The sequence below is a fragment of the Oncorhynchus masou genome, chromosome 32 (assembly GCF_036934945.1).
Source record: "Oncorhynchus masou masou isolate Uvic2021 chromosome 32, UVic_Omas_1.1, whole genome shotgun sequence".
Taxonomy (NCBI): domain Eukaryota; kingdom Metazoa; phylum Chordata; class Actinopteri; order Salmoniformes; family Salmonidae; genus Oncorhynchus; species Oncorhynchus masou.
Genome location: NC_088243.1, coordinates 11095737 through 11116957, shown reverse-complemented (window position 1 = coordinate 11116957; position 21221 = coordinate 11095737). Strand labels below are relative to the sequence as shown.

The 21221-nt window shown below is 44.6% G+C and overlaps 1 protein-coding gene across 3 annotated transcripts in view; it reads right to left on the bottom strand.

Annotated features, from left to right (window-relative positions):
• Positions 1 to 20923, bottom strand: part of LOC135525565 (metabotropic glutamate receptor 1-like) — a 52038-nt gene extending 31115 nt beyond the window's left edge. For 2 of the 3 annotated variants that reach the window (XM_064953255.1, XM_064953257.1), the window contains exons 1-3: positions 20817 to 20923; positions 19132 to 19982; positions 5553 to 5802 (exon numbers count right to left, since the gene is read on the bottom strand). In XM_064953255.1, coding sequence (XP_064809327.1) covers positions 5553 to 5802; positions 19132 to 19861 — 980 coding nt within the window. In that variant the 5' untranslated portion in view covers positions 19862 to 19982; positions 20817 to 20923. The remainder of the gene's footprint in view (positions 1 to 5552; positions 5803 to 19131; positions 19983 to 20816) is intronic. The other variant, XM_064953256.1, reaches the window with a different exon arrangement.
• Positions 20924 to 21221: the final 298 nt, after the last annotated feature.

Sequence of the window (21221 nt, the reverse complement as noted above, 5' to 3'; positions counted from 1 at the left end):
CTGTACTGTACTCTACTGTGCTCTACTCTACTGTACACTAATGTACTATACTGTACACTACTGTACTGTACTGTACTCTGTTGTACTCTACTGTATTGTACTGTACTCTACTCTACTGTACTGCACTGTACTGTAATTTGGATAAAAGCCTCTGCAACAGTAAGTGGCATATCCACTGCATGAATGAGGTCCACCCTGACAACAAGCCTTTCCTCTCATTCTCCACACAGCTTACTGCACTGCTCTGTTGCAAGTCTGCAAGTTGCAAGTCTCCTTGACCCAGAAAGAAGGGATGGTCATCACCAGCCTCCTCAATTATCTAGATCTGTGTAATTCAAAGTCGGGTCACAATCCCAGGTAACTGCAGTAGGGTTGCCACTTTCATTTAACTAAATGTATTCAATGCTTTTCATTTTGATAAAAGATTTTAATGCAAGGAATTCAAGGTTATTTGTTAATGTACAAATTTACATTTTAAAGTTGTGTCATTAGATTTGGTGTGGGGTGGGGTCGTGCAGCGTGGTGTGGGGTGGGGTCGTGCGTCTAGCTTGTACAGTGCCTTGCGGAAGTATTCACCCCCTTGGCATTTTTCTTATTTTGTTGCATTACAACCTGTAATTTAAATTTATTTTTATTTGGATTTCATGTAATGGACATGCACAAAATAATCCAAATTGGTGAAATAAAATCACATATTTCAAAGAATTATACAAAAAAAAAACTTAAATGTGATGTGTGCATATGTATTCACCCCCTTTGCTATGAAGCCCCTAAATAAGATCTGGTGCAACCAATAACCTTCAGTCATATAATTAATTAAATAAAGTCCACCTGTGTGCAATCTAAGTGTCATATGATCTGTCACATGATCTCCGTATATATACACAGGTTCTGAAAGGCTCCAGAGTCTGCAACACCACTAAGCAAGGGGCACCACCAAGCAAGCAGCACCATGAAGACCAAGGAGCTCTCCAAACAGGTCAGGGACAAAGTTGTGGAGAAGTACAGATTAGGGTTGGGTTAGAAAAAAATATCCAAAACTTTGAACATCCCACGGAGCACCATTAATTCCAGTATTAAAACATTGAAAGAAAATGGCACCACAACAAACCTGCCAAGAGAGGGCCACCCACCTAAACTCACGAACCAGGCAAGGAGGGCATTAATCAGAGAGGCAACAAAGAGACCAAAGATAACTCTGAAGGAGCTGCAAAGCTCCACAGCGGAGATTGGAGTATCTGTCCATAGGACCACTTTAAGCCGTACACTCATCAGAGCTGGGCTTTACGGAAGAGTGGCCAGAAAAAAGCCATTGCTTAAAGAAAATAATAAGCCAACATGTTTGGTGTTTGCCAAAAGGCATGTGGGAGACTCCCCAAACAAATGGAAGAAGGTACTCTGGTCAGATGAGACTAAAATGTAGCTTTTTGGCCATCAAGAAAAACGCTATGTCTGGCACAAACCCAACACCTCTCATCATAGGCAGGGACTGGGAAACTGGGCAGAATTGAAAGGAACGATGGCTGGCGCTAAATACAGGGAAATTCTTGAGGGAAACCTGTTTCAGTCTTCCACAGATTTGAGACTGGGACAGAGGTTCACCTTCCAGCAGGACAATGACCCTAAGCATACTGCACTCGAATAGTTTAAGGGGAAACATTTAAATGTCTTGGAATGGCCTAGTCAAAGCCCAGACCTCATTCCAATTGAGAATCTGTGGTATGACTTAAATAATGCTGTACACCAGCAGGAACCCATTCAACTTGAAGGAGCTGGAGCAGTTTTGCCTTGCAGAATGGGCAAAAATCCCAGTGGCTAGATGTGCCAAGCTTATAGAGACATACCCCAAGAGACTTGCAGCTGTAATTGCTGCAAAAGGTGTCTCTACAAATTATTGAGTTTGGGGGGGGGGGTGAATATTTATGAACGGTCAAGTTTTCAGTTTTTTTGTCTTGTCTTATTTCTTGTTTGTTTCACAACATTTTTCATTTTGCATCTTCAAAGTGGTAGGCATGTTGTGTAAATTAAATGATACAAACCCCCCAAAATCTATTTAAATTCCAGGTTGCAAGGCAACAAATTAGGAAAAATGCCAAGGGGGTGAATACTTCCGCAAGCCACTGTATGGCTCGCTGGGCGAACCCTCCCCCCCAACAAAACCCCACCATTCTGTACTAACTGTAATTTTTATTCAGACATATGGAACAACACAAATAAATAATCATAACATTTAAAACTATATAAATATAAAAATATATACAAACATAAGACTCATAAATATCAAAAAGAAGTAACAAAGACCAATATAAACAAATTGTAGTATATAAATACAAATAAAAAAGAGAATTGAATTATTACACTATTACCCTATTAATAACAAAAAACACACAAATAAAACTAAATTGCACAAATCCTACATCACACAAATAGAATAACACACTTATAAAGAAGCAAACCTGATTATTACACTACTGCACTTCGAACAAGAAACACACAAACTAAATTGCACAACTAATTGCATTAGTACCGTACAAAATTTGAGGTGCGCAACTTGATAGATTCCCCCGCTCCCCCTACCTCATGTTTCCAGTCAACCTACCCCAGCCCCCTCCCCGTCTCGTACTTCTGAGTGGGAGACCTTCCCAGGCAGTAGCCTGCCGAGCTCACAAACTGGAATCAGGGCGCCGACTCCAACAAGGTTAATTGACCCACAGTCCCACAGTCCCACAGTCCCACACAGTGACATATCATTGACGCGTCGTGCAAATGAGCGATAGAAAATCGATCGCGCAAATGTCACCATTCTGAATCATTTGTATTTAATTTTTTGGTGCGGCCTCCCATGCCGTCCCCGGCAAGATGCCACCCTGGGTTGCTGCCCATGTCACCTATGCCTAAATCTGCCACTGGGGTCGTGAGTTATTCTTCGGAAAACAAATGAGGTCCCCACAATACCACTGATCTAGATGGACCCAATCTTCCACACAGCCCAGGATGGATGGATGGTCACCACCAACCACTTACTGCACTGCTCTGCAAAACAATCTTTTTTTCAGTTGCAAGTCTCCTTGACCCAGAAAGAAACAGCCACACCAATTCCATGTCCTATTCATCCTTCACGGAGACGTCACAAGCTGCATAGCTCAACTACAGAGATTTTTTATATCTGATTTATACGACTTTGTTTGTATTTCTGTCTTTTGATGAGGAACTGTCCAAACCGTTTTCCAGGGTTAGCCTGAATGGTCCAACTGTATTGCTATCTTGTGAATGGAAACGACTACCTGTAAGAACATCTGAGACCAGGCTAATTCAGGGCAGTTTGAGCTGTTAGCTTGAGCTTCACTACTCCTGTCAGGTATTCATGCTAGCTAGCTCCATCCTCAATGGATAGATACAGTCGAACTACAGCGAGGGAATGTCTTCCGCTGATATGTGCTTTGATGCTCAGTAGTCCTCATCACTGGGCTCTGTGCTGGAGATGTCCCCCTACATTACCCTAGTCTCACACTGAGTCTGTGATCTGACAGGGGGAGAGGGAGCTGTCCCATATTACCCAAGCCTCCCCAGTTTGCCTGTGACCTGACAGGAGAGAGAGAGAGAGAGAGAGAGAGAGAGAGAGAGAGAGAGAGAGAGGGACTCACTGTCTAACCATGCATTATTCAGGGGTGTGAGTGTGAATCAAAGCTTCTTTCTTCCTTCAGAAGGAACTCCACTACTGCTAGAATAATAATAATACTTATTGTGTTCCAGTATAAACTCTGAGTAAACCATGGGGGCCTTAGTATGAAATATCAAAGATACAAACAGCAACATATTATCTTGAACAATCCTCAAGAGTCATGATAATAATTTTGTGTTTCCATATGATGAACATGAGGTCAATCACTCCACTAACTGGAGTAAGGTAAGAACAGCAAATACAGTGCATTCGGAAAGTATTCAGACCCCCGACTTTTTCCACATTTTGTTACGTTAGTCTTATTATGAAATGGATTAAATAACTAAAAAATCCTCCTCAATCTACACACAATAACCCATAATGACAAATCGAAAACAAGTTTTTAGAATGTTCGCAAAGTAATAAAAATATAAAACAGAAATACTTGATTTACATAAGTATTCAGACCCTTTGCTATGAGGCTCAAAATTGAGCTGAGGTGCATCTTGTTTCCATTGATCCGCCTTCAGATGTCTCTACAACTTGATTGGAGTCCACCTGTGGTAAATTGAATTGATTGTACATGATTTGGAAAGGCACACACCCACAGTTGACAGCACATGTCAGAGCAAAAACCAAGCCATGAGGTTGAAGGAATTGTCTGTAGAGCACTGAGACAAGATTGTGTCGATGCACAGATCTGGGGAAGAGTCCTAAAAATGTTCTGCAGCATTGAAGGTCCCCAAGAACACAGTGGCCTCTGTCATTCTTAAATGGAAGAAGTTTGGAACCACCAAGACTCTTCCTAGAGCTGGCCGCCTGGCCAAACTGAGCAATCAGGGGCCTTGTTCAGGGAGGCGACCAAGAACCCGATGGTCACTTTGACAGAGCTCCAGAGTTCCTCTGTGTAGATGGAAGAACCTTCCAGAAGGACAAACAGCCCTCCAGCACACCACAATCAGGCCTTTATGGTAGAGGGGCCAGACAGAAGCCACTCCTCAGTAAAAGGCACATGACAGTCTGCTTGCAGTTTGCAAAAAAACACCTAAATGACTCTCAGACCTTAAGAAACAAGATTCTCTGGTCTGATGAAACAAAGGTTGAACTCTTTGGCCTGAATGCCAAGTGTCACGATTGAGGGAAAGATCAACGAAGCAAAGTACAGAGAGATCCTTGATGAAAAACTCCTCCAGAGCGCTCAGGACCTCAGACTGGGACAAAGGTTCACAGTCCAACAGGACAACAACCCTAAGCACACAGCCAAGTTACTGAATGTCCTTGAGTGGTCCAGCCAGAGCCCGGACTTGAATCCGATGGAACATCTTTGGAGAGACCTGATAATAGCTGTGCAGCGACGCTCCCCATCCAACCTCAAAGAGTCTGAGAGGATCTGCAGAGAAGAATGGAAAAAACTCCCCAAATACAAGTGTGCCAAGCTTGTGGCGTCATGCCCAAGAAGACTCGAGGCTGTAATCGTTGCCAAAGATGCTTCAGCAAAGTGCTGAGTAAAGGGTCTGAAAACTTATGTAAATGTGATATTTCCATTTTTTATTTGTAATAAATGTGCAAACATTTCTAAAATCATTTTTTTGGCTTTGTCATTATGGGATATTATGTGTATATCGATGAAGGGAAAAAACAGTTTCATATATTTTAGAATAAGGCTGTAAAAAAGTCAAGGAGTCTAAATACTTTCCCAATGCACTGTATGTAATTCTGGGGCCTAATGCATCAAGCGTCCCCCCGTCCCCCAAAATGTATCCTAGATCAACACTCCTACTTTGAAACTCTTGATACATAAGTCCCCAGGTTGATATTGCATTTAACCCATTCCTGAGACTAATAACAATTATGTAAAATGATCAATGTTCTGTGGGGACCAACAGTTTACCTGCCGATGAGAAGGAACTCCCCTGCCACTCCAAGTCGTCTCATAGCCATGAGGAGCCCACGGACCGTCATGCCTTCACAGAAGCAGACGACCACCCGGGCCTTGGGCAGGCGTTCTCTCAGCTTCCTCAGTAGCCTGTCAAAGTGCTTCTCTCCAGCATTGCTGTAGATCTTGTCTGAATGGGCGATACACAGCCCCTCCTGAGAGGCCAGATCCTTAAAGGCTTCCATACCACTCTCTCCGTAGTTACCTGGGGAAATAAAAAGCATTAACAAACAAAACAACATTATATCATGGTTTTTAAAGTTTTAACACATTTTAAAATTCAATATTATTTAAAAGGTTGACTCAAAATTCTACATTCCGAAGAAGTTTAAGACACTTTGTATTATAACTTTACCTGTAATTTTTGCCAACAAGCCAAACACAACAGCACTGCAACCCATATCTAGTGGCTGGCTGCATTTCAACCTTTCAGTCTGCTTGTTATCACTCTATTTCAGAGACGGAAGTGCCATGTCACTGTATCTCACTGTATTTAATAATAATAATCATAAAAAATACTAATCATTCTGCTCATCGGTCTGGTAAATAACGAAGGTGCACCAGAACAGAAATGTAATTGAGTTTTAATCAGTTCACCACCAAGTCTCCCTCACTGCAGATAGATCAGAGGTATGTTTCCTGCATCCCAAATGGCACCCTATTCCCTTTATAGTGCACTACTTTTGACCAGGGCCCATAGGGATAGTGCACTGCTTTTGACCAGGGCCTATAGGGCTCTGGTCAATCGTAGTGCACTGTGTAGGGAATTCTCTGCAATAGGATGCACACTGTGACTATGAGGAACGTTCATATGCACATCAGGCAGGCAGCTATGACCCTGATGTCATTCAGACATCTCATCACCTGGAACTGGAATCTTAATTACTGTATAATAATCTACAGACCAGCAAAGATTTGTATAACTAACCCAAGATAGACCACAGCACGTAATTTCCAATGGGAGTAAATGAATCCCAGTTGGAAGAACAAGCAAGGAGATTGGCAGAGCCAAGCACGAGCTAGTGAGATCCTGTTGGTGCATTTGAGCATTTATTTGCACATTTCCATTAGGGAACACCTACTCTGTGAAGTGCAGCGTGTGCAAAACTCAATTCACCCTTGAACTCCTTCTAAACAATGTAACTTTTTGAAACTTTGGCAATGGGTAAAGTCTACAAAACGCAGTCCACTCTGTGTGTTACATATTCTAGTTTTGGAAACAGAAAACTGTATGTAGATCAACTGTTTAATTGATGAGAAAATTAGCAGATCATCGGACAAAATCCATCTCGCACCATCGTCTCCCACTGCTAGACACTGGGCTTCCTCTCATCACCATATTTGGGTAGTGAGTAGTGGGTTGTGAGAGTGAATAGTGAGTAGTGAGTAGTGGAAAGTGAATAGTGAATAGTGAGTAGCAGGCTGTGGTAGTGAATAGTGAGCAGTGGGTTGTGGTAGCGAATAGTGAGTACTGGGTAGTGAATAGTGAATAGTGAGCAGCGGGTTGTGGTAGCGAATAGTGAGTAGCAGGTTACGGTAGTGAATAGCGAGTAGTGGGTTGTGATAGTGAATAGTGAATAGTGAGCAGTGGGTTGTGGTAGCAAATAGTGAATAGTGAGTAGTGGGTTGTGAGAGTGAATAGTGAGTAGTGGGTTGTGATAGTGAATAGTGAGTAGTGGGTTGTGATAGTGAATAGTGAGCAGTGAGCAGTGGGTTGTGGTAGCAAATAGTGAATAGTGAGTAGTGGGTCGTGGTAGTGAATAGTGAGTATGTGGTAGTGAATAGTGAGCAGTGGGTTGTGGTAGTGAACAGTGGGTTGTGGCAGTGAATAGTGAGTAGTGGGTTGTAGTTGTGAATAGGGAAGAGTGGGTTGTGATAGTGAATAGTGAGTAATGGGTTGTGGTAGTGAATAGTGAGCAGTGGGTTGTGGCAGTGAATAGTGAGTAGTGAATAGTGGGTAGGGGGTTGTGATAGTGAGTAGTAGGTTGTGGTAGTGAGTAGTGCGTTGTGGTAGCGAGTAGTGGGTTGTTGTAGTGAGTAGTTGGTTGTGGGGGTGAATAATGAGCAGCAGGTTGTGGTGGTGAATAGTGTTTAGTAGGATGTGATAGTGTCACGTTCTGACCCTAGTTCTTGTGTTATTTGTTTGTTTTAGCTGGTCAGGACATGAGTTGGGTGGGCATTCTATGTTTTGTGTTTCTAGGTTGGTTTTCTGCGTTCGACCTAGTATGGCTCTCAATCAAAGGCAGGTGTCGTTCGTTGTCTCTGTTTGAGAATCATACTTAGGTAGCCTGGGTTTCACTGTTGTTTTGTGGGTGATTGTTTCCGTGTCTGTGTTTGTTCGCCACACGGTACTGTTTCGGTTTTGTTCATGTTTATTGTTTTGTATTTGTGTTCATGTTGAGTTTTTCATATTAAAAACCATGGACATTTACCACGCCACATCTTAGTCCGATCCTTGCTACACCTCTTCAGAGGAAGAGGAGGAAATTCTTTACAGAATCACCCACCAACCAAGGACCAAGCGGCGTGGTAACGGGCAGCAGCAACAGCGGCCAAAGACAGCGACAACAGCGACACAAGACTCATGGACATGGGAGGACGAGTTGGACGGAAAAGGACCCTGGGCAGAACCAGGGGAATATCGCCGCCCCAAAGCAGAGCTGGAGGCAGTGAAAGCAGAGAGGCGGCATTACGAGGGGCTGGCACGGCAGCGCGGCTGGAAGCCTGAGAGGCAGCCCCAAAAATGTATTGGGGGGGACACAGGGAGAGTGTGGCAGAGTCAGGAGTCAGACCTGAGCCAACTCCTCCTGTTTACCGTAAGGAGCCAAGGAGGAAACCAGAACAAGAGCCGGTGTTGGAGGAGAGCCGAAGCAGAGACAGTGGAGTTAAAGGGGAAATTGGAGAAGAGAGTTATGAGGGATGTGCTGTGTTGGTGCATGAGGAACGGCATTCGCCCGACGGAGCATGTCGGGGATTTGATGGCACCTGGGTCAGCTCTCCAAACTCGTCCTGAGGTGCGTGCTAGTCGTCTGGTGAAGACTGTGCCAGCCTCATGCACCAGGCCTCCTGTGCACCTCCCTAGCCCTGCACGTCGTGTGCCAGCTCAGCGCTACAGTACTCCTAGCAGTGCGTTGTACTGGTCAGGCACCGTGTTATGCGGTGGAACGCACGGTGTCCCCAGTACGCGTGCTTAGCCCGGTGCGCTACATCCTAGCTCCGCACATCTCCCGGGCTAGGGTGAAGATCCAGCCAGGGCGGATGGTGCCAGCCCTGCTCTCAAGATCTCCAGTACGCCTTCACGGTCCGGTCCATCCAGTGCCACCTCTACGCACCAGCCCTCCGGTGGCAGCCCCCCGCACCAGGCTGTCTCTTCGTCCTTTGTCTACAGGTCCTCCCGCCTGTCCAGCGCTGCTAGATTCTTACTCCTCTCCAGCGCCGCCAGATTCTCCCGTCTCTCTAGAGCTGCTAGAGTCTCCCGTCTGTCCAGCGCTGCTAGAGTCTCCCGTCTGTCCAGCGCTAATAGAGTCTCCCGTCTGTCCAGCGCTACTAGAGTCTTCCGTCTCTCCAGAGCTGCTAGAGTCACCCGCCTGTCCAGCGCTGCTAGCACCTTCCGTCTGTCCAGAGCTGCTAGAGTCTCCCGTCTGTCCAGAGCTGCTAGAGTCTCCCGTCTGTCCAGAGCTGCTAGAGTCTCCCGCCTGTCCAGAGCTGCTAGAGTCGCCCGCCTGTCCAGAGCTGCTAGAGTCTCCCGCCTGTCCAGAGCTGCTAGAGTCTCCCGCCTGTCCAGAGCTGCTAGAGTCTCCCGCCTGTCCAGAGCTGCTAGAGTCTCTCGCCTGTCCAGAGCTGCTTGAGTCTCCCGCCTGTCCAGAGCTGCTAGAGTCTCCCGCCTGTCCAGAGCTGCTAGAGTCTCCCGCCTGTCCAGAGCTGCTAGAGTCTCCCGCCTGTCCAGAGCTGCTAGTCTCCCGCCTGTCCAGAGCTGCTAGAGTCTCCCGCCTGTCCAGAGCCGCCAGTCTGTCATGAGCCACCAGTCAGCATGGAGCCGCCAGAGCCGCCAGCCAGCCAGGAGCCGCCAGTCAGCCAGGAGCCGCCAGAGCCGCCAGTCAGCCAGGAGCCGCCAGAGCCGTCAGCCAGCCAGGACCCGCCAGAGCCGTCAGCCAGCCAGGAGCCGCCAGAGCCGCCAGCCAGCCAGGAGCTGCCAGAGCCATCAGCCAGTCAGGAGCTGCCAGAGCCGTCAACCAGCCAGGAGCTGCCAGAGCCATCAACCAGCCAGGAGCTGCCAGAGCCATCAGCCAGCCAGGAGCTGCCAGAGCCGTCAGTCAGCCAGGAGTTGCCAGAGCCGTCAACCAGCCAGGAGCTGCAAGAGCCGTCAACCAGTCTGAGCTACCTCTCAGTCCTGAGCTACCTCTCAGTTTGTGTTTGTTCGCCACACGGTACTGGGTTTGTTCGCCACACAGTACTGTTTCGGTTTTGTTCACGTTTATTGTTTTGTATTTGTATTTGTGTTCATGTTGAGTTTTTCATATTAACCTCTTGAAACTCCCCATCCCGGATCCGGGATTGTGACTAAGCCTCAGGCTCATTAGCATAACGCAACGTTAACGATTTCTGAAAATCGCAAATAAAATTAAAATAATGCGTTTGCTCTCAAGCTTAGCCTTTTCTTAACAACACTGTCATCTCAGATTTTCAAAATATGCTTTTGAACCATAGAAATTGACTAATTTGTGTAAGAGTATGCTAAGCTAGCATAGCATTTTGTGTAGCATGTAGCACGCAACATTTTCACAAAAGCCAGATAACCAAATAAATAAAATCATTTACCTTTGAAGAGCTTCTGATGTTTTCAATGAGGAGACTCCCAGCCACATACCAGATGCGCAGTGTTTCCTGAAAGCATCTGTGTGTAGGAGAAATCGTTCCGTTTTCTACATTGCGCCTGGCTACCGAAACGAACCGAAAATGCAGTCACCTACAACGTGAAACTTTTCCGGATTAACTACATAATATCGACCGAAACATGGCAAACGTTGTTTGGAATCAATCCTCAAGGTGTTTTTTCACATATCTCTTCATTGACATGCAGTTCGTGGAAGCTTGCTTCTCTCTGTGCCCCATGGAAAAATACTGGCAGGTGACTTTTGCGCACCAATTTCGGCGCAGGACACCGGGCGGACACGTGGTAAATGTGGTCTCTTATGGTCAATCTTCCAATGATCTGCCTACAAATACGTCACAATGCTGCAGACACCTTGGGGAAACGACAGAAAGGGCAGACTCATTCCTCTTGCGTTCACAGCCATATAAGGAGATCATGAAAGACAGAGCCTCAAAAATCCTTGTCATTTCCTGGATGCCAAGTCATCTTGGTTTTGCCTGAAGCTCACGTTAAAGGGCACGCACAGAGAAGATATTTGTATTTCTGGACACGTCAGAGTGTTTTCTTTCGAACAGTAGCAATTATATGCATAGTCGAGCATCTTTTTGTGACAAAATATCTTGTTTAAAACGGGAACGTTTTTCTTCCAAAAATGAAATAGCGCCACCATAGGTGTAAGAGGTTAAAAACCATGGACACTTACCACGTCGCATCTTGGTCCGATCCTTGCTACACCTCTTCAGAGGAAGGGGAGGAAAACATTTACAGATAGTGAATATGGAGTAGTGGGGTGTGGTTGTGAATAGTGAGTAGCGGGTTGTGGTAGTGAATAGTAGGTTGTGAATAGTGAGTAGTGGGTTGTGGTAGTGAATGGTGAGCAGTTGCTTGTGGTAGTGAATAGTGAACAGTGGGTTGTGGTAGTGAGTAGTGAGCAGTGAGCAGTGGGTTGTGATTGTGGATAGAGAGTAGTGGGTTGTGGTAGTGAATAATGAATAGCAGGTTGTGGAAGTGAATAGTGAGTAGTGGGGTGTTGTAGTGAATAGTGAGTAGTGGGTTGTGGTTGTGGTAGTGAATAGGGAACAGTGGGTTGTAGTAGTGAATAGTGGGTAGTAGTTTGCAGTAGTGAATAGTGAGCAGTGGGTTGCGGTAGTGAATAGTGAGCAGTGGGTTGCGGTAGTGAATAGTGAGCAGTTGCTTGTGGTAGTGAATAGTGAGTAGTGGGTTGTGATTGTGGATAGTAAGTAGTGAGTAGTGGGTTGTGGTAGTGAGTAGTGGGTTGTGGTTGTGGTTGTGAATAGTGAGTAGTGGGTTGTGGAAGTGAATCGTGAGTAGTGGGGTGTTGTAGTGAATAGTGAGTAGTGGGTTGTGGTGGTGAATAATGAATGGTGAGTAGAGGGTTGTGGTGGTGAATAGTGAGTAGTAGGTTGTGGTAGTGAATAGGGAGTTGTGGGTTGTGGTTGTGAATAGTACATAGTGGGATGTGGTAGTGAAAAGTGACCTGTGGTAGTGAATAGTGAGCAGTGGGACGTGGTATTGAATAGTGAGCAGGGGGTTGTGGTAGTGAAAAGTGAGTTTTGGGTAGTGAAACGTGAGTAGTGGGTAGTGAATAGTGGGTTGTGGTAGTGAATAGTGAGCAGAGGATTGTGGTAGTGAATAGTGAACAGTGGGTTGTGGTAGTGAGTAGTGAGCAGTGAGCAGTGGGTTGTGATTGTGGATAGAGAGTAGTGGGTTGTGGTAGTGAATAATGAATAGCAGGTTGTGGAAGTGAATAGTGAGTAGTGGGGTGTTGTAGTGAATAGTGAGTAGTGGGTTGTGGTTGTGGTAGTGAATAGGGAACAGTGGGTTGTAGTAGTGAATAGTGGGTAGTAGTTTGCAGTAGTGAATAGTGAGCAGTGGGTTGCGGTAGTGAATAGTGAGCAGTGGGTTGCGGTAGTGAATAGTGAGCAGTTGCTTGTGGTAGTGAATAGTGAGTAGTGGGTTGTGATTGTGGATAGTAAGTAGTGAGTAGTGGGTTGTGGTAGTGAGTAGTGGGTTGTGGTTGTGGTTGTGAATAGTGAGTAGTGGGTTGTGGAAGTGAATCGTGAGTAGTGGGGTGTTGTAGTGAATAGTGAGTAGTGGGTTGTGGTGGTGAATAATGAATGGTGAGTAGAGGGTTGTGGTGGTGAATAGTGAGTAGTAGGTTGTGGTAGTGAATAGGGAGTTGTGGGTTGTGGTTGTGAATAGTACATAGTGGGATGTGGTAGTGAAAAGTGACCTGTGGTAGTGAATAGTGAGCAGTGGGACGTGGTATTGAATAGTGAGCAGGGGGTTGTGGTAGTGAAAAGTGAGTTTTGGGTAGTGAAACGTGAGTAGTGGGTAGTGAATAGTGGGTTGTGGTAGTGAATAGTGAGCAGAGGATTGTGGTAGTGAATAGTGAGCAGTGGGTTGTGGTAGTGAATAGTGGATTGTGAATAGGGAGTAGTGGGTAGTGAATAGTGAGTAGTGGGTTGTGATAGTAAACAGTGAGCAGTGGATTGTGGAAGTATATAGTGAGAGGCAGGTTGCGGTAGTGAATAGTGAATAGCGGGTAGTGAGTATTGAGTAGTGGGTTGTGGTAGTGAATAGTGAGTAGTGGGTTGTGATTGTGAATATTAAATTGTGAGTAGTGGGTAGTGAAAAGTAAGTAGTGGGTATTGAATAGTGAATAGTGAGTAGTGAATATTGAGTGGTAGGTTGTGGTAGTGAATAGTGAGTACTGGGTTGTGCTAGTGAATAATGAGCAGTGGGTTGTTGTATTGAACAGTGAGTAGTGAATTGTGGTAGTGAATAGTGAATAGTGGGTTATAGTTGTAAATAATGCGTATTTGGTTAAGGTAGTGAATAGTGAGTAGTGGGTAGTGGGTTGTGGTAGTGAATAATGTGCAATGGGTTGTGGTAGTGAATAGTGAGCAGTGAGCAGTGGGTTGTGGTAGTGAATAGTGAGTAGTGGGATGTAGTAGTGAATGTGAATAGTGGGTTTTGGTAGTGAATAATGAATAGCAGGTTGTGGAAGTGAATAGTGAGCAGTGGGTTGTTGTAGTGAATAGTGAGTTGTGGGTTGTGGTGGTGAATAGTGAGTAGTAGGTTGTGATAGTGAATAGGGAGTTGTGGTTGTGAATAGTGCATAGTGGGATGCGGTAGTGAAAAGTGAGTAGTGGGTTGTGGTAGTGAATAGTGTGTAGTGGGTTGTGGTAGTGAATAGTGAGCAGTGGGTTGTGGTAGTGAATAATGAGTAGTGGGTTGTGTTAGTGAATAGTGAGCAGTGGGACGTGATATTGAATAGTGAGTACTGGGTTGTGGTAGTGAATCGCGAGCAGTGGGTTGTTGTAGTGAAAAGTGAGTTTTGGGTAGTGAAATGTGAGTAGTGAATAGTGGCTAGTGAATAGTGGGTTGTTGTAGTGAATAGTGAGCAGTGGATTGTGGTAGTGAATAGTGAGCAGTGGGCTGTGATTGGGAATAGTGAGTAGTGGGTTGTGGTAGTGAATAGTGAATAGTGAGTCATGGGTTGTGATGGAGAATAGTGAGTAGTGGGTTGTGGTAGTGAATAGTGAATAGTGAGTAGTGGGTTGTGGTTAGGAATAGTGAGTAGTGTGTTGTGGTAGTGAATAATGAAAAGCAGGTTGTGGTAGAGAATAGTGAGCAGTTTGTTGTTGAAGTGAATAGTGAGTAGTAGGTTGTGATAGTGAATAGGGAGTAGTGGGTTGTGGTTGTGAATAGTGCGTAGTGGGTTGAGGTAGTGAATAGTGAGTAGTGCGTTGTGGTAGTTAAATGGTATGCAGTGGGTTGTGGTAATGAATAGTGAGTAGTGGGTTGTGGTAGTGAATAGTGAGTAGTGAGTAATGGGTTGTGGTAGCAAAAAGTGAATAGTGAGGAGTGGGTTGTGGTTGGGATTCGTGAGCAGTGGGTTGTGGTAGTGAATAGTCTGTAGTATGTTGTTGCAGTAAATAGTGACCAGATGGTTGTTGTAGTGAATAGGGAGTAGTCGATTGTGGTAGTGAATTATGAGCAGTGAGTTGTGGTAATGAATAGTGAGTTGTGGGTAGTGAAAAGTTAGTAGTGGGTAGTGAATAGTGAGTAGTGGGTAGTGAATAGTGAGTAGTGGATTGTGGTCATGAAAATTGAGTAGCGGGTTGCGGCAGTGAATAGTGAATAGCAACTGTAAATCAACTGTATCAACTGTATCAACTGTATCAACTGTAAATCAACTGTAAATGTCAGTGTTCCTCAAGGTTCTGTTTTAGGACCACTATTGTTTTCACTATATATTTTACCTCTTGGGGATGTCATTCGAAAACATAATGTTAACTTTCACTGCTATGAAGATGACACACAGCTGTACATTTCAATGAAACATGGTGAAGCCCCAAAATTGCCCTTGCTAGAAGCCTGTGTTTCAGACATAAGGAAGTGGATGGCTGCAAACGTTCTACTTTTAAACTCGGACAAACCAGAGATGCTTGTTCTAGGTCCCAAGAAACAAAGAGGTCTTCTATTGAATCTGACAATTAATCTTGGTGGTTGTACAGTCGTCTCAAATAAAACTGTGAAGGACCTCGGCGTTACTCTGGACCTCACTTTTGACGAGCATAACAAGACTGTTTCAAGGACAGCTTTTTTCCATCTTAGTAACATTGCAAAAATCAGAAACTTTCTGTCCAAAAATGATGCAGAAAAATTAATCCATGCTTTTGTTACTTCTAGGTTAGACTACTGCAATGCTCTACTTTCCGGCTACCCGGATAAAGCACTAAATAAACTTAGTGATAAATACGGCTGTTAGAATCCTGACCAGAACCCAAAAATGTGATCATATTACTCCAATGCTAGCCTCCCTACACTGGCTTCCTGTTAAGGCAAGGGCTGATTTCAAGGTTTTACTGCTAACCTACAAAGCATTACATGGGCTTGCTCCTACCTATCTTTCCGATTTGGTCCTGCCGTACATACCTACACGTAGGTATGTCACAAGACGCAGGCCTCCTAATTATCCCTAGAATTTCTAAGCAAACAGCTGGAGGCAGGGCTTTCTCCTATAGAGCTACATTTTTATGGAATTGTCTGCCTACCCATGTGAGAGACGCAGACTCTGTCTCAACCTTTAAGTCTTTACTGAAGACTCATCTCCTCAGTGGGTCATATGATTGCGTGTAGTCTGGCCCAGGAGTGTGAAGGTGAACAGAAAGGATCTGGAGCAACGAACCGCTCTTGCTGTCTCTGCCTGGCCGGTTCCCCTCTCTCCACTGGGATTCTCTGCCTCTAAAACTATTACAGGGGCTGAGTCACTGGCTTACTGCTGCTCTTCCATGCCGTCCTAGGAGGGGTGCATAACTTGAGTGGGTTGAGTCACTGACATGATCTTCCTGTCTGGGGTGGCGCCCCCCCCCCTTGGGTTGTGCCGTGCCGGAGATCTTTGTGGGCTATACTCGGCCTTGTCTCAGGATGGTAAGTTGGTGGTTGAAGATATCCCTCTCGTGGTGTGGGGGCTGTGCTTTGGCAAGTGGGTGGGGTTATATCCTTCCTGTTTGGGCCTGTCCGGGGATATCATCGGATGGGGCCCCAGTGTCTCCTGACCCCTCCTGTCTTAGCCTCCAGTATTTATGCTGCAGTAGTTTATGTGTCGGGGGACTAGGGTCAGTTTGTTATATCTGGAGTACTTCTCCTGTCTTGTCCGGTGTCCTGTGTGAATTTAAGTATGCTCTCTCTAATTCTCTCTTTCTCTCTTTCTTTCTCTCTCTTGGAGGACCTGAGCCCTAGGACCATGCCTCAGGACTACCTGGCATGATGACTCCTTGCTGTGCGCAGTCCACCTGGCCGTGCTGCTGCTCCAGTTTCAACTGTTCTGCCTGTGGCTATGGAACCCTGACCTGTTCACCGGACGTGCTACCTGTCCCAGGCCTGCTGTTTTCAACTATCTAGAGACAGCAGTAGCGGTAGAGATGTTTGGGGTTTTAGGCTGGGTTTCTGTACAGCACTTTGAGATATCAGCTGATGTAAGAAGGGCTATATAAACACATTTGATTTGAATAGTTGGTAGTGAATAGTGAGTAGTGGGTTGTGGTAGTGAATTGTGAGTAGTGGGTTGTGGTAGAAAATAGGGAATAGTGAATAGTGGGTTGCGGTAGTGAATAGTGAGTAGTAGGTTGTGTTAGTGAATAGTGAGCAGTGGGTTGTGGTAATGAGTAGTGAGCAGTGGGTTGCGGTAGTGAAAAGTGGGTTGTGGTAGTGAATAGTGAGTAGTCGGTTGTGGTAGTGAATAGTGAGCAGTGGGTTGTGGTAGTGAAAATGTAGTAGCGGGTAGTGAATAGTGAGTAGTGGGTATTGAATAGTGAGTAGTGGGTAGTGAATAGTGAGTAGTGGGTAGTGAATAGTGAGCAGTGGGTTGTGGTAGTGAAAATGTAGTAGTGGGTCGTAAAAAGTGAGTAGTGGGTAGTGAATAGTGAGTAGTGGGTAGTGAATAGTGAGTAGTGGGTTGTGGTAGTGAAAATGTAGTAGCGGGTAGTGAATAGTGAGTAGTGGGTTGTGAATAGTGAGTAGTGAGTTGTGGTAGCAAATAGTGAGTAGTGATTACTGACTAGAAGGTTGTGGTAGTGAATAGTGAGCAATGGGTTGTGGTAATGAGTAGTGAGTAGTGAGTAGTGGGTAGTGGGTAGTTAATAGTGAGTAGTGGGTAGTGAATAGTGAGTAGGGGGTTGTGGTAGTGAATAATGAGCAGTGATTGTGGTAGTGAATATTGAGCAGTGGGCTGTTGTAGTGAATAATGTGTAGTGGGTTGTGGTGGTGAATAGTGAGTACTGGGTTGTGGTAGTGAATAGTATGTAGTGGGTTGTGGAAGTGAATAGTGAGCATTGGGTTGTGTTAGTGAAAAGTGAGCAGTGGGTTGTGGTAGTGAATAGTGAGTTGTGGGTTGTGGTAGTGAATAGTGAGTAGTTCGTTTATGGGTTGTGGTAGCAAATAGTGAGTAGTGAGTAGTGGGTTGTGGTTTTGAATAATTAATAGTGGCTTGTGGTTGTGAATAGTGAACAGTTGGTTGCGTTATCAAATAGTGAGTAGTGGGTTGTGGCGGTGAATAGTGAGTAGTGGGTTATGGTGGTGAATAGTGAGTAGTGGGTTGTGGTAGTGAATAGTGAATAGTGAGTAGTGGATTGTGGTAATGAATAGTGAGTAGTGGGTTGTGGTGGTGAATAGTGAGTAGTAGGTTGTGGCAGCGAACAGTGAGTAGTGAGTAGTGGGTTGTGGTAGTAAATAGTAAATAGTAAGTAGTGGGTTGTGATTGTGATTGTGAATAGTGAGCAGTGGGTTGTGGTAGTGAATAGTGAATAGGTTTTTGCGGTGGTGAATAGTGAGTAGTAGGTTGTGGTAATGATTAGTGAGTAGTAGGTTACAGTAGTGAATAGTGAGCAGTAGGTTGCGGTAGTGAATATTGGGTTCTGGTAGTGAATTTTTTGTAGTGGATTGTGGTAGTGAATTGTGAGCAGTGGGTTGCTGTAGTAAATAGCACACATTAATTTCTAAACAGAAATTGATAAACCAACAAAACAAGATGATATCTTTGTGTATGTACATCAACACAAATAATTATATGGAATGCTGTCATGTTCAAGCTTCTACGGTAGTATTGTTTATTGATTTTTTTTGTAGTCTGATTGCTATTTGAACTACTTCAATTATGGAAAATAATAACAATCTGTTGCTTTCAGCATTGCTGGATCCATTCAAATGGAACATAAGGAAAACCAATGTGTCCATATGTATACCCATCTGATAGTGTGTTGATATAGCTTTGATATTTGATATAGCTTGTGTAAAAAAATGCTAATTAATAGTTGAGTTCATGGACATGGACTGATGTGACTGACCATTGACACTGACTGACAGTACAGAACCTCATAGATCCAAGCCTGTCATAATCATGTGCCAAACTCAAACTACACACCGGCTATTCCCTCCTACTAAACCTAAAGTTGAATCCAAACATTTTGCTACCTTTACTGCTCTGAGACTTCTCTCCACACCCAATTAAGCCCCTCAAACACTGCTGGCTAGGCCAGGGTTGAGGAACCTTGAAGGGCTAGGATTGTTGCCCACTCAAATCTGTAGCAACCACAGAATTTGACCATGAAAAAGTGGCTTCTCTTTAATGGTTTGTACCTGTCAAGGATTCCTCGTGAATTGTAGGCCAGAGGGCTGAGGAAGGCCTGAATGAACAAGCACAGGCTATTAACTTTGGTGGATGATGTTGAACCCCTCTCCTTTTTTGACCTAAATCCATTATGATTATGAATTATGAATAACAGGAGGTTGGTGTCACCTTAATTGGGGAGGACGGGCTCGTGGTAATGACTGGAGCGGATTCAGTGGAATGGTATCAAATACATCAAAGACGTGGTTTCCAGGTGTTTGATGCCGTTCCATTTGCTCCGCGATTGTTATGAGCCGTTTTCCCCTCAAGCATCCTCCTGTGTTATGACTGATCATAATCAATTGGATAGAAATATGTATATCTAGAATGTGAATATTCACAGTTCAATCCCCAACACAACTTTATCAAAATTGTGTTTGAATAGGCATTGATGGCCAGTAGGCAACATGCAGGCCAATTACTTCTTGGATTAGAAACTTAACAAGGAAAGTGAAGTGTCTTACCCTCTGTATGGACTGCTGACACATAGGTCCAGTTATAGCGTTTGACAATGTCCAAGATGGCTCTGGCTTGGAGAGTGTCAGAGGGCACAACCCTAAGGAAATACTTGAAGAGCGTTTTGTCACTCAGATCTATGCTGGTCGCAGAATAGGCTATCTGAGGGATGTTAAACAGCTGCAGGAGGTTTTGGACCTGGATAGCCACTGAGCTGGATCCAGGTCCAATGACACCTGCTATGGGTTTCTTGGTAGTGGGCGGTTGGCTTGCAGGCGTCCCATCAATGCACCACTGTCTGGATGTACCATCTTTGTTGTCGTCATCCCGGATCGAGATGAGAGAGTCTCTAATGAACTCAATACTCTGTTCCAGAGCCACCGAGGAGTGCCAGCAGGAGTCCCTGATCTCGCACCCCAGAGTGATGTTGGGTAGAAGGTTCGGATCTGAGTTGATTCTGTCCAAGGTGTGGAACATCGCTTCTACTCGTTGGATTCCGTACTGTTCCCGAACCTCCCCGCACTTCCTCTCCGCTACCTGCTCTGTTGATGGTTGGTGGTGGACCGAGAACAGTGCACCGATTATAATGTCCCCGTCCATTCTGGCCACCGAGCGGGACCCAGCAGCTTTAGAAACCACCGACCTCTCAAATATGTTACTGGGGGAGACGAACGCATCATACACTAGAATAAGGAAATACAAAAACCGAATAGCATTCAGGTAAATCATATTCCACATTGTGTCAGCAGTCTTGGGGATATAATCATGTCCGCTTGGCCATTGGAGAGAGCTGAGGATCCAAGTTTAATTGAAGATCCATCATCTCCTTACCATCCCTCTTTCACTGATGTCTTTCCTGCTGATGAGAGACATGTTAATTTAAGTTTGATACAAGTGATACAAGTTTTGCAACAAGTGATGATAAACAGCTATGTGTTGCCAATCTATCTTTGGCAACTCTTTTAATAGGCTACACAACTTCGCAATGAAGCAAAGGCAAATATAGTTATAGGCTGCTGCAGAAGCCAATCTGACATTCAATCTTGAATAATTCAAGTCCTAATAGTCTACAGTAATGTAAAACCATTTGATACATTACAGTCATTTAGCAGACGCTCTTATCCAGAGCTGCGGACAGTCAGAAACGACGTTGAACGCCTTTCATAATATATAGCCTACAGTAAAAACCGCCTACAGGAGGCTGATTAAAAGTTGATTTGTGCGATGGTTGGTTTGCGCGGCTGGTTTCAGTCCCGTGGATAGCGCTAAATTCTGACTTGACCGTTGGGCTCACAATCATTTGCCCACCCACGATGAGATTGTGTTTAGGTACATAAAATGGTGCTTTAAATGGTGCTTAAATGTTCCATTGAAATGACCAATTAATCAGATCTCATATAATTTACCATTCTATTGTTTATATATCGACATTGTCAACATCTAATTAACATTCCAATTGATAATCATCGACAAACGGTTTAGGTAAAATAGGGTATTTTATAGTGTTTCACTTTTTTTCCAGAACATTTGTAAATGAAATGCCGTAGGCTAGTAATCAAATAACTAAAGCGATGCTTACCATCATTGCTATTCACATGAGGAGCCATCTCCTCCATTCATGTTATATTGCACCTTTTGCATTCGCTATAGCCTAAAATACCTTAGAGATCATAATGTTAGAGCGTGTACATACCTGCACCCGCTGCTTCGGGAACATTGCGTATCTCCTTGTCTCCTGAACCTCTCAGTTTGGAGCCCAAGTTTAATAAGCCTCTGCAGCGCAAATACAGTATTTCTCTTTTTTCCCCCAACCTCTAGCTCTCTATCTTTCTGAAAGGGAGCATGGGTGCCCCCCTCGATTCCTCTTGATCACTGCATGCATCTTTAAAATCGGGTCACATGGAATGCATTTTATGGCCTGGATAAAAGACAGCACGAAGAGAGATATATAAACGTATGGAGTGGAGTTAATTGTCTCTATCCGGAGTATCGTCCAGTACATTGCAATGACACGTCCATCATTTAAAAAGTATATGCATGGGTGTAATGTAGGCTCAATAAAATAGTTTATTGCATGTACAAGTTCGCTTTATTTATT